The sequence below is a fragment of the Centroberyx gerrardi genome, chromosome 3 (genome assembly GCF_048128805.1).
Source record: "Centroberyx gerrardi isolate f3 chromosome 3, fCenGer3.hap1.cur.20231027, whole genome shotgun sequence".
Lineage (NCBI taxonomy): Eukaryota > Metazoa > Chordata > Actinopteri > Beryciformes > Berycidae > Centroberyx > Centroberyx gerrardi.
In genome coordinates, this window is record NC_135999.1 from 24,786,659 (window position 1) to 24,800,777 (window position 14,119).

At 40.7% G+C, this 14,119-nt stretch overlaps 2 protein-coding genes across 2 annotated transcripts in view; one reads left to right on the plus strand and one right to left on the minus strand.

The window, feature by feature from the left end:
• The window catches only part of sorcs1 (sortilin-related VPS10 domain containing receptor 1), a 117,007-nt gene that overhangs the window by 50,979 nt on the left and 51,909 nt on the right, over window positions 1-14,119 (minus strand). Inside the window, exons 2-3 of the mRNA XM_071906299.2 lie at window positions 10,392-10,459; window positions 3-102 (exon numbers count right to left, since the gene is read on the minus strand). Of these exons, the coding sequence (XP_071762400.2) occupies window positions 3-102; window positions 10,392-10,459 (168 nt within the window). The remainder of the gene's footprint in view (window positions 1-2; window positions 103-10,391; window positions 10,460-14,119) is intronic.
• LOC139917216 (ATP synthase peripheral stalk subunit d, mitochondrial-like) overlaps window positions 1-14,119 on the plus strand; it is a 232,760-nt gene that overhangs the window by 11,893 nt on the left and 206,748 nt on the right. The window lies entirely within an intron of this gene.

Sequence of the window (14,119 nt, forward strand, 5' to 3'; positions counted from 1 at the left end):
ACCTTTCTCTTGTTGTTGGGGCTGACGTACAAATAGCTGAGTATTGTCTTTGCTCCCACTTTCTCGTTCAGCTTCTGGTACGTTGCTCCGTAGTCAGTTGACCTGAAATTTAATCAGAAGGGGCTGATGAACACTTGATGAATTACTTGTTGCAATTAAAAGTCCCCTCGAGAATTCAGAGCGAGAGGGGAAAGAGCACTGACGCAATTAAGTCCCTTTTATGCTCAACACAGCAACCTGAGCCGCGGCCGGAATACAGGGGCCACATCATTACAGTCACTGTGCGGTGACTTCAGCTGTTTAGACTGTACATAAACAAGACCCAGCACGGATTAATAAATGCGTACGTTCTTCCTGCAGTTGAGTTTATATCATTATCACTGCATATAAAATTTGATCCGGCCTAAGTAATAATTCTCTTGTCGTATGCAGTGCCAGTTTCCAGGAATTGTATGTCGTGCATTGTTTAACACATGAACACATCAATACATCTGTACATGCACATGTGCCTGTATGCGCACACACACACACACACACACACACACACACACACACACACACACACACATGTGCATGCACAAACATGCGTACACACACACAAACACACTCACACATGCATAAAACATCATAACACTATTCCTCCACCGATTTTTTGACATAGGTCCAACATCCATGTTCTGACTGTGCTGAACCTGTGGCAGGGCATTCTGCAGTTTGACAGTATTACTATTGTTGGTATTATGACACTATTAGTCAAATCTGAATATGCTAAGAAACTTCAATTATGTTCTTAAACACGACAGAACAACATAACCACTATCAGAATTATATTCACTATCTGTACATGTACAATAAAATATAGCGTACAGGGATTTATCTTGGTGGCATTTATACAGAGACATAAACAACTTAAATACGGTGCAGTATTCATCACTTTGGTGAAATACTGCGAGAACAGGTTGAACATGAAAGCAACACATGGAACATGAAAATGAAAAAAAACAAAAAAAAAACATGACCCAAGAAAGACTGTGGTTGTTGTGTTAGCAGCAATGATTCAAGATTACATTTAAATTCATTTTTTGCACTAGATATGGAGACAGCTAGAGCCATTTAATTAAATTTGAAAAATATATTTTTAATTAGTAAAGCACCTGACTGCATATTTATCAGTTGTCAATAAATTATGTTGCATTGTAAGCATGTGTTTGTTTGTAGCATGCTAGCTGATATATTGCATATTAGTACTTTGGTAGCTCTGGTTGAAAAGAAAGGACATCAGCTGTGCTCCAAAATATGAAACTCTGTCTTATGACTAAGACAGGAGTTACTGCATACAGATGTGTTTCTCTGCAACATCACAGCTGAAGTGTGCAGGCAGACCTTGGGCAGGAGATTCAACTGCCAAAGCAGGAATACAACCATATAGTTACTTTTTAATCCTTAAGGTTTTTAATCGTATGAACTCTATGGCAAAATTATGTAGCTGAAGTATGTTCATTGATGTTTCTAAAGCTCACTGTTAGTCATTTCACTTTTAGGCCTTTTTATGCATCCTTTCCAATATGACACCTTGCTTGCCCTCTTTGATTTTGATATCTGTAAATTAAATAAACAACAAATATGTCTTACAGATCTAGATAAAGTTCTCTATCCTCTATAATCACACAAGGAAATAAGCAGTGAGGGGCATCACCTGTCTTTTGTTTTTCGTTGGCAAAGGAAAGCTAAAGTCTGTGTGTTCTATTAATCATTCTGAGTGCAATGCTTCAGGAGGAATTTCTGAATTATACCGTTTCAGTCCCTCTTGCACCAACCCCAGCCCCCGTACAAACGCCCTAGATGTACTACATAGACCAAATTGGACTATAAGTAAGTGATCACCTGCGGGTGAGTCATTAAGCAACCAGTTAGGTTGGCAAATTGGCCACAAGTGAGTGTAATGTGATCTATGCATAGTAATTGTCGTGTTGCCCTATATCAGTGCATTGATCCTCTTGCCTTACTTTCATCTAGCCAAACACCAATTTTTTAAGTGTCTTGATGAAGTTATCTAACAAGAGTCACTGCTAAACACTTGATCAGTGTTGCATACTGATCAAAGTTTGTGTTTTCAAATATGACTACAGGCAGTTAGCTAACATTACCATAAAATGCAACATGTCTAGTAGTTTAGCTAAGCACAGCAAGTGTCAAATCAGCAAGCATGATAGCTTGACAGCTGCAAAGCCAAACATCTGTAGCTGTATCTCTTTAACTATCTAAGAAAAATGGCAAATGTTAGGCAAAACAGTCATAGCCACAAGGTAATAAAGAGATAGCTGTTGGCAGTAAGGCAACGTTCAAGCGTACCTTACCTGTTACTTGTAGTTGCTGACAGCTGGCAATGCGATGCTAATGGGGGTTTGGGGGGCTTGTATGTGTATAATTCCACAAAGTCAAGAGGTCTATCGTAACTTGGTAATTTTTACCCTATTTTTGGATAGTTTTACCCAAAAGATTAAGGCAAGTGCAATGAACTGAACCAATATTTGTTCTTTTGCTGTTTTGTTTGTAGAAAAAACTAAATTAAATTATGTGCAATTAGAACACAGAGCACAGGACACAAAGGATAAATGATACTTGTTATTTTAAGTATAAATAACTTTAATGCATTTATCTTTTATGTATAATACACAAATGCAATGTGTGTGTGTGTGTGAGTGAGAGAGAGAGAGAGAGAGAGAGAGAGAGAGAGAGAGAGAGAGAGAGAGAGAGAGAGTATGTGTGAGAGAGAGAGAGAGTATGTGTGTGAGAGAGAGGACTACATCAGTTTTCCTCTAGGTAAATCCACTGTATTTGCTACTTGAGAGATTAGATTATATTGATTACTTGGGAATAATGCCTAGTTTTAGTCAAATAAAGGATATTGAGGTTATATATTATATTTTATTATATATATCTTCAATAAATATATTGAAGATAAATACTGTTTATCTCTATTTATATTTTACTTTGTTTATGACTCCAATACAAATATAGTAATAAATATCATTTACAATTACACAAACTCATTTTCGCAATGCCATTCAGTGCTGGCAGGTATATTTTGGCTGGTTTGGGAGCTTTGTGGGCGGGTTTTCAGTGATTCTTGCCTTGTTGTCAGTCATGCCAACACATGAACTGAACAGGTAATGAACGGCTTTTATTTTGAGTCACATCTGAAACTGTAATAATCGAAAAAATAAAAAAAATCTGCAAAATGTAATAATCTTTCTAATAATTTAATGAAACACAATGTATTGTTCATATATGTGTTACAGTAATCATTACTGTCTCTTTAAGAAACTGTGTTGCCCGTGTTCCTTCCTTATGCATTTGTTTACTTTAAGACAGATGTGGTAATTTAGTAGAAACAACTGGATTAATGCCTATATAATGCTTCCATGCTGCACCTGAGGGTAAGGAGGAGCGCACTCTTTGATGAGAGACACACAGGACAGGAGGAGTACCTGTGCTGGCAGAAACCTAGCTTTTAATTCCTGAAAATACCAGGAATTAAAAAAAACTTCTCTCCTAGTGTGGGAAATAGGGAGTGTGGCGTGAGTACGTGTGAGAGGTGCAAATTGCATGAGTGTGACGCTCAGTGCGTGAGCGCTGGCAGGCCTGTAGTGTAGAGGCTTTGCAGTTACGTCACAAATCGCCTAGCAACCGGCTGGCTAAATATATAACAACAAAGCTAGAACCTACCTGAAAAAAGACTGTTGTGGTGTGGGTGTAAGTAAACGTGAATAATCTGATGAGGTATTATTTGTTTCTAAACTTAGGTTACTGCGATGCATTTCGGTATCTCACTTCGGGGTGGGTGAACTATCCAAAAGTACTTCATCTTCAAGAGGAAAAGTTCCTGATCCCCGAGCAGGTGAGATAATTTAACATTTTTAAATTGTTGCTATGTCACGTGTCTCTTTGTCAGTGGGAAGATGATGAGATTTCAGCCCTTCCATCTCAACATGAATATTACAACCAATGTCACAACATACTAAAGGCATTTTAATTGCTACTCGGTAAGTAAAGTGCATTATTTAATAAAACTGTGGTACATTCTCTCATTAACTGTGAATGTTTGTATTAGGGGTCAAATTGGGAGTCAATATGGCGGTGCCATCAGAACATCACTGCAAGTCATGCATAGCTGTGTTTGGAAACATTACATTATATATAATCTATCTATCTATCTATCTATCTATCTATCTATCTATCTATCTATCTATCTATCTATCTATCTATCTATCTATCGTGTCTTGGTAAAAAATAAATGGTGAGTCTAGACTTGTGGAAATGTCCCTTTTCAGAGACATAAGGTTTTGATTGCATAGCTTGCATTTGTAGTAGAAATTCAAGTAAAATTGATTGAAGGCATACTGAGTAGGATTTTGCTGGTTGTGGCTTGTAAACACAACTTTCAAAGTTGACCCCTCCTCCCTGCGGTTGCCAGAACAGTAAAAAAAACTGTAAAAAAAAAAGTACAGTGAGGCGAAACACCAAGCAGACAAGGTACGTTCCAAAATGAGAGTGAATCTGGGGTTGGCAAGTACTGAAGGAGAGGATCGGGATGAAGAGCGACGCAGAGTTAACTTAGCAGTGGTTTTGGTTGCAGGTGAACACACACACGCCAAAAGGTTGACGCCCAGAAACGTCCCAAACATTAAAGGAATAGTTCACCCAAAAATTAAAATTCGGTCATTATCTACTCATTCTCATGCCAGTACAAACTCGGGTGAGGGTTTTTTCTTCATACAACTTACCTGGAGTTCTCCAGGCTCGCTGCTGGAGGAGCTTCTTCCACTGAATGGGAAGTGAATGGGGAGGTGGACGTTCTGCTTCAAAAAGGGCAGTAAATGTCCATAAAATTACTCCATAAAGCTTGTGTAGTATAATCAAAGTCTTCTGACGCCTGACGATCGCTCTATTTATTGATCGCTCTCATTATTTCATGAAAATCCGAGTCGATCGCCATCGCATGTACTTTCGCATTACCAAACCTCGCGAGGCCACTGTGGCCGCGCAAGGTTTGTGTGTGCGATAGTGCGCGACCTCCATCTCGTGAGGTTTGGTAATGCAGAATCGACTCGGATTTTCATGAAATAATGGATCAAATTACGTTTTTTTCGACTCATAGAGCGATCATCAGGCGTCAGAAGACTTTGATTATACTACACGAGCTTTATGGAGTAATTTTATGGACATTTACTGCCCTTTTTGAAGCAGAACGTCCACCTCCCCATTCACTTCCCATTCAGTGGAAGAAGCTCCTCCAGCAGCGAGCCTGGCTCGAGGTAAGTTGTATGAAGAAAAAACACTCACCCGAGTTTGTACTGGCATGAGAATGAGTAGATAATGACCGAATTTTAATTTTTGGGTGAACTATTCCTTTAAGAAATAACAAAATCCAGGCAGAAGGCAGGCTCTCTGCAGACACACACACTGTCACAGACTACTAATGGGTCATAAGTAATTATTGAGTAGGATAATTATTGGATGAGTTTATGCTATTTCAAGGGGGAAAATCCTGCTCAGTATGCCTTTAAATAAAGACAGAAAATGGAACAAGCAAGTCTTTAAACTACATTAAATTGACCATTGCCGGTCATAATTCTGCGTTCCTGGGGTGGATCCTCGGGTGGGCAGTCACATTTCACTCATCTCTGGAAGTGGAATAATGGGTCTTGTCCAACATGACTGGCAAGCAGAGGCACTTCATAATTTCTTAAACTTCATTTACATAGAAAAGAGTTAAGCCAGCTTTAAACAGTTGAATCAAGACCAACACTGGATGAGATGAGTGCTGAAATATTCAAATGTTGGTCAAAGCGCTAATGCAAAATTTGTGTTCGGTTGAAATTAAACATTTCAGGCCGTCTTAAAATGTCTGAAAATCTTATCTCAGCTGTCACGTTTAATTTATTTTGAGAGGCATGAGGCTCAATCAAGGAGCTATTCTAATTTCATGTTAAGATAGGGGGAAAAAAAGAGCTTAAAGCATGCAAAGCTTCAAAATGCAGCAAAAACACCTTAGAATGCTTGTTGTCACTTCAAATGAAGCAATCAGTGACATCGATTGATGTGTTTTTATATTTTTTTCCCCCATCCTATTTCCATGCAGCTGTTAAATCCAGATTGAAGCACTTGTTTGAAATAGAAGCGTTCTGAGTTTTCTGAGTGCTTCACACTTTTTCTTGCTTGAAGTTGACAGACACCCATGAAAATACAGAAGTTTTCATGGTGCATTGGCAACACTTTCTCATTTACACCCCTTTGGAGATTTATTACGGGCTGGTTTCCATGGTGAGGAAATACACTGCCACCGGGTGAACTCTTCTGGATCAGTCCAGTATCGTTTATCAAAAGGAGAAACCATCGACACTCTGGACCACGGGACAATGACATCATCAGGCTATTGATCTGCTCCTCAGAGGCCTCTGTCACGGAGCTGCTTGATTTAAGGCCCAATGACTTACTTTTAGTGTCACAGCAACTCTCAACATGAACCGATAAAATGGCTCACCCCCACCTGATCTCAAGAAGATGAAAGTTATATTAAATGGAAAATGATAGTTTCTCAAGGACGATGATTCTGAGTGAAACTCGTCACTCTCCTTTATCATCCCAGCTCTGGGCTTTGCTAGTGCTTTTTGAAGGGCTAGTCGATGGTTATGTGTGGGTGTAAAACGCCGCCCTGACCACACTGCTGTGATTTCATCCGCCGTGTGGCTGTTGGCTCTGCAGGATCCGTAGCCAAGCCAATACAGACTGTCCACATGTTGGATTAAACAAGGGAAAGTTAATGAAACATTATACGAGGACACAAGAATGATATCAGTCCTATTAAGGTGATATGGCTCACTGAGGAAAATGGATTCTGGATATGCTGGAGGCGATTGAGCTATTCCCCATCAAAGCCGGAGCCCTCCTCCCTTCTTACTGAAACACACTCTCTCTCTCTCACACACACACACACACACACACACACACACATACACACACAAAACATGCACACCAAAAGCCTTAAACCTCCTTGATTCGACCCCCTTATTTCACTTTCCCTGAAATAGATTAGTATTATGGCTATGTTCGCTTATTAAAAAGGCTTATTACGCTGGAGTTTTAATTAGAATTTCCAATTTCCAAGTCTACTGTACATTGATAGACAGCTACTATACAGCACTCACATTCTCTGTTGGGGTTTGATTAATCATGGTTCGGAGGATGGGAGCTGCATTTTGGGATAGTTAACATGAGGTCACTCACTGCATTAGCAAGGTGCAAGCACCACCAGCGCTGCCCGAGACGCCGGACGGACGGCAGCTTTGCTGAGTGTTCCAGATGAATTTATGAAACGCTCAGCCCGCTCAGACAGTATATCTTCTGAGCAGCAGGCAAAAGCATACCCTTCCCTCCCTCCACATCCGCATCCACCCCCTTCCTTCATATTGCTGCCCTCAGGTTTGATGGCAAACTTCCATTCTTAAAGCTACACTAAGCTAAGATTTTTATGTGAAAATACACCCCACTTAATCACAAAGTGGGGCTGTGACAGAGAAGAGCTTCCCATCCCGTCTAATTGAGACCTCACAGATTTGCCCTATTTGTCTAAATTAAATTCTGGTATCAGGTATGGACTCTCTCTCTCTCTGTCTCCTAAACAGCAGTGAGGGAGCGCTCCGTCCAGAGAAAGCTGAGCTAACCAATGTTAGATCTTTTGCTTCTCTTGTCCTTTGGTATAAAGAAGGGCTGAACGATATTGACAAAAAATCAAATTGCGACTATTTGACAGAATATTGCAATTGCGATTTAAACTGCGATTCATATCACCACAAGTTTTTCTTAAAACTTTCTTAAATTTTTTTGTTTCTGTTAGTTTAAAGAAAAGTGATTTTGTTAAAAAAATAGATGTCAGTGTGCAGGAGTTTACTGAGTTTGAGTATGATGAAAGGTTTTCACCGATATTGTACTTGATTCATGGACCAAAGTTTACCTGGAGCTCCAAAACACCTTGTTTAGAAATCGATTTCTCTTTTTTTCCGGTTAATTGTTCAGCACTAGTATAAAGCAATCACAGACTGTCTGGGTTGATAAACATGAACGTGCTAATGTCACGTCACATGATTTCTGCATATTGAAGTTCACATTTTTCAAACAGTTACCTCTTCCTGCTGACGTGCAGAGTTGCCTGGTTTAGATTTAAACTCACCTTGAGGAGTGCCAGCAATCTGACACAAAGCAGCATCTCAAATACAACTCTCTGCTTCTGCATCTTCCTTTCTGTAAAATCCCCACTGCTATCCTGCATCCTCATTACCCTGTTCTCTCTGTCTCTCTCTCTGTCTTTTATCTGTCTAACTGTCTTTCTGTCAATCTATCTATTTAGCTTATGCACATGCAGCCTTAATCACCCATGCATTACCACAGTTCGAAGCTCTGTTCTCGCTAGGTTTTAGATTCATAATAATGTGAGTGAAAAGTCAATGGTAGACGCACCATTAAGAGGGTAATGTGCTATCAACACCACTGACACAGAGAAACAACCTGACTTAGGCCACCATGAGATAAGTGCAGCCATATAACGGTACATTTACCACTGCTGTGGGTGAGAGCTAAAGCCTTGGGGCAACCTCTGGAAGTGTAAGGAGAACATGCGCAGTGTTTTCTCCCTGATCCTGCCTCTCCCTCCACTATTTGACCCAAGTAGAGGCAGTTCTACTTCAGTTAAATTTCACTCAAAACTCAAATCAGAGTAAAAGAACTTGTCAAGAAAAGGTTAATGTAAAAGAGTGAGCTGGACGTAAAAGTAGCTCGCTCAAAACATACTATGTGCTTAGATAGGCTTGAGACAAATGAATTGAGATGATGTGCATGTTCCAAAATCTTCCCTCCAGTACATACAAGGTTTGTGAATGGTTCCTTTATTAGCTTATATTAATGAAGCTATTATGGCAGTTATGGCAGGTAAGGCAGCAAGTAGCAGCAAGTCCAAATTAATGATTCACTTTAAATGCCAGATCTTGCTTGTATTCACTACATTCATGTCACAACTTTTACTCTGAAAAGTACTGTTACTCTAAAAACTACCCGAGTTAAGCAAAGTAAGTAAAGTGAATTTAATTCCTGCACCACTACTGGTTCACAGAGGTCCATTTAACAGCCTTACTGTTCCCTCAGCCCAAAATTCAATTCCATCAGTTTTAATGATAGTGATGTGGAACGAATTTAAGAGTATTTCATTTTCTCTTGTTCGCTAAAGGCCAAGGAGGAATTAGGAAAAAATGCTGTTAACGGTGAGCCTTCGAAAGGAGCAGAGAGATACAAATCTGTAGCATTCAAACAGGTTTAGCTGCATTTAGAGTGAGCTGGTAGATGGGAAAATGGATGTCAATCATTGGCAATGAGTCAGGATGGTACACAGAATGAGCTGTGGGAAAAAATTCAAACATTTCAAATTCTTGCCATCCTCCACTATTAAAAACTTTAATTTGTCAAAATCCAGCTCTTCTTTTCACTTAGACAAACAAACTGGGGCCAGCTATTGCATGCAATTTGCAAGAATGGCTTTCATATAAACATCTTATGACGTTCCACTAAGTTTGAGGATTGCAAAAGCTTTTTTTTCAAACTGGCATATGCAATGAGAACCAGCTCAAACACCAAGACAGCCTCATCACACCATGCGAGCTTACCACCTCTAATATATTAACAAATACAGTCTATAATGGTTCTCTTTCATTCTTATTTATATATCTTTACTTTTAATTTCATTTATTTTTATTTAGTTAATCTTTATTTATCCTGGTTGCTCCCACTGAGGTCCAGGACAGCTGCAGTAGTTTAGGAGGCAGGCATAGCAACAATAATAATAAAAAAAACATTTCATAATACGAAATACTCTTCCTAACAGGCATCTACCAAAGATTGCATCAGCAACCCGTTTCAGAAATGAGGATGATGCTCCAAGCGAGGCTATGCTGCGTCCAAGGCTGGTCAAGGCAATTTGTTGGATAACACCGACAGCTTCAATGACATTGATCCGTGACTCATACTTTCATGTGAGGCATTAACTAGTCAGCTATTCCAGCTCTGAAATTGACAGATTTTTCTTAGTCTCTTGCCTCCATTTGGATCTTGAAATGTTTGACTGATTCATATTATGAGATCCAAGAAGGTAATACTGTGCTTTACACCTCAGAGTGGTGCTAAGAGCAGCTCAAACCACCAGTTCAAAATCATCAAAAAGACATAGAACAAGAAGTCCCACGCACACACAAAGTCACCTCTGCACTAATTTACTGTGCCAACATTATAATCTGTCGAGGTTTAAAGAAATGTTAGGAGCTCATGCAGTGTGATAAGCTTACCTCCACAATGAACTCTCTGTGACACTGTTGAGGTTGAAGTCAAACAGTTTGGTCAGCATCAGAATCACCTGCGGAACAAAACAAGCAATGTGATGAATACACACACACACACACACACACACACACACACACACACACACACACACATAGGCCTATTGACCGAACCTCTGGTCAACAAGCTATACAATATGTATACAGAATTGACAGGAAACAAAGCAAACAGCGGTCAAAAAAATATTGAACACTGATCATTTGCCACACACACACACACACACTTCCTCACACACACACACACAGACACCACCACCACCTCATCGCCTCACACTGCTGAAGAATCTGAAAAGTCCAATTCCAAAATGCTGTCAATCCATTTTTGGAAAAAAAAAAAAAATGCTCAAGATGCAGTGTTGCCATTTTGTCAACCATGGAATTATGTTACAAAAAGCACCATGGTTTGTTTTCATTTTGTGCTACCAATCATTTTGGGAGAGGATGGAGTCACTTTTTTTGAAATGACGGATATATCGTTTTAGAATGAAACTCAGTTCTGTTCAACACCGGGAGTCTGTGCCCACATCACATTGTTGTGGGCTTTCGAAAAGGCGAGCTCATTCAAAGTCCCTCCGTGCTTCCCTCTAATTGTTTCGAACTCATTACTTAATCATATCAGATTGATTCTAAATACTCCACTGTAAATATTCCTTATTCAGTTAACACCCTCAAGGTGCACGGGACTGGGGAAAGTGGGTCAGCCGAAGTCTCCGGGGAAAACAGAGGCAGAAACATCACAATCCGCTCCCAGCATAAAAGAAGTAAAGCAGCGCGGAAACTCGCAATCTATTTACTTTGTGACTGGAGGTGTATTTGAAATGCATAAAACTCAGAAGAGGCAGAGGAGGGGAGGAATCTTCACAGCGCTGTAGTTTCAGTTCAATATAGTCTATTGGAACAGTTGTACAGTGTCCTCACTTCTCTTGCTCACGAGTTGCGCTTTAGTTTGATAACACTGTGCGGAAATCCCCGGGGGGATTTTGTTGTGACTTTGACAGTTATCTGATGACCCCTATGCATTGTGGGTAACCTACAGCACAATGGTCAGGTGATACCGCTGGGGTGAAGAAGAGATTCTGCCAGCGGAGAAATGTCTATTCACATAATGTATCGCTTGATGCGCCGGTACATCCTTATCTCAAACTTTGCTATCGGGGGAAACTGCAGTGTATGCACAATGCAGACGATACACACGGATATTTCCCAGTGCACAGAGTAAAATAAACAACCCGAGTCTATACAATTTGTATTTGTTGCCTCCAAGTCAAGTGCCACGCTGGGCACCGGCGGTATCCGGCTGTTTCTCCTTGCCCTGGCTTGCTTTGATGCCTCCGCCGCCTGTTAGGGAGGAAGCCGCCGAGTCACTGTATGACTTGTGTGACTTTGTGAAACAGTTCCGCCAGCATGGGGTTCCTGTGAGTACAAGCAGAACAGATGCACCTTGGGTAGCGGAATTACATTGCGAGGTTGGGGCTCCTGTGATCAGGCTTATTAAGTATGCGCTAACATCTGCAGCCCCAAAACACCCAAACGTGCGGTGCGCTCCGCCGACCTGTTGGCTGGCAGAGCGGAGGCTGTTGTCGAGGATGTGTATGTGGAAAACAGCAACTAGGACAACAACAGCTAGTAAAAAGGCATTGATTAAGAGTGATTCAGGAAGTAGCCCGGCATTTTCAGCGTGGAGAGAATTAGCCCGGGGAATGAATAACCTTAAATGTCCGGACTAGACCTATGCATGCTAATGACCGACCGAGTCCATTTAGCTGCCCAGCTGGAGGGTGAATTCACACTCGCACCACGCAGCTTCTCTCTCTCTCTCTCTCTCTTACTTTCTCCCCTCTTTCTTTCCTCCCCTCTCTCTCTCTCTACCACTCTCTCTCTCTCTCTCCTTATTTCTTTCTCTCCTCACATCTCAACACAGTTTTCTTGCTGCGAGTCTAAGGGTGTGTGTGCGTGCGTGTGCGAGGTGAAGGTGAGGGTGACGGTGCAATTATATTTTAACATTTCTGAGTTACTGCGTACTGAGTGTGCGTGTGTGTGTGTGTGTGTGTGCATGTGTGTGTGTGATTGTCTGGGTCTCTGTATGTGTCTGTGCGGAGGTGAAGGTGAGGGAACAGTTATGCTTTTACAACTCCGAGTTACGCCATATGGCTTGTGTATATGTTTGTGTGTGTGTGTGTGTGTGTGCACGTGTTTGTGTGTGTGCACGCTGTGAGAGGTACGGGGCTGGCTCCAGACTCTGGATAAAGTCCTCTAAAAGGCTGAGGTATAAGCCGGGTGAGTTGGCTTCATTAGTTGAAGGGCAGTGTGCATACGGGCCCTTCTGTCTGCCACATATGGAGACTAATGTGGGTGGTCATCAGCGAGTGGCCATGTCAGATGGGCTCCCACTGGAAAGTGCATATGCTCCATCACTGGCCATGCCAATTAAGCCTGTGGGCTTCTCCTACTGTAAATATTACTTTGCAATAACGCAAGGTTCCGCCCCATCAGGGCCCGGGGAGCCGGCCTGTGGAGAGACACACACTCACTTCTGACATTTTGGAGATGTGCCTGCATGTAACTCTGCGTAGGAGCTGAACAGCATGTAGCTGGTGGTCGTATGTTATGTTGAAAATAGGGATGCAGTGATTATCTTGTCACTATTAACCAGTGGTGAAAAAAGTACTTAAATCCTTTACTTAAGTAAAAGTAGCAATACCATAATGGAAAAATGCTCCAGTAAAAGTACTCATTCTGAAGAATGGCCCCTTTCAGAGTGTTAAATTATTGATGCATTAACCTGTAAGAAGTATTTTAATGTTGTAGGTCTAACTGCTCCATATACTGTTGGGTAGTTTAAACTCTAACAATGCATCATATTTTATGAGCTCATTGTATGTTTTCCATGTAAAACCTTATTCTGCAAAGTAACTAGTAACTCCAGCCATCAGATAAATGTAGTGGAGTAAAAAGTACAATATTTCCCTCTGAAATGTAGTGTAGTGAGTAAAATTATCAAGTCTCACAAAATGGAAGTACTCAAATAAAGTGCCAGTAGCTACCTCAAAATTGTATTTAAGTACAATACTTGAGTAGATGTGCTTAGTTACTTTGAACTTCTGCTATTAACTTTAAAACGCCACACTTTTCCAACCGTAAGCGTTTTAGAAGGTATGGTGTTTATGGATCTACACTCACTGAATGCAGCCTTGCGTTTGCACAAGATTGCGCCTGTCAAAACTTCTCACAAGAGTGAATCACAATGCTTGTGTGTGTTTGTGTGGGGGCTACATTAGCTAACAGAGAGGAGACAACATCCCAGACTTATATCCACCTAAAAAGTGCCTTAACTCAGCATTTTGAATACCTCAAAAATGACCAGGGGGTTGCTGAAGATGACTGATATCCAATTTGCGAAACATGCCGGGGAAAAGTGGCTGCCAAAGTGTCAAACACATCTAACTTGCGACAGCATCTTCCAGATCACCATCCATCCTTCCCTGCTCAAGTCAAGATAATAAGAGAAACTAAGTTGAAACATTTTTTAGCTTGGTAGTAGTTTAATAAAAAGTTACATATAAAATTGTCACTTACAATAAACAGTGAGATAAAGGAAGTTATTTTCAACCTGGGCTTATTTTCATAGTTTTTGCCATCATGCCGATCAATTGCAGCATCCATCAGGTTGTAAAAGA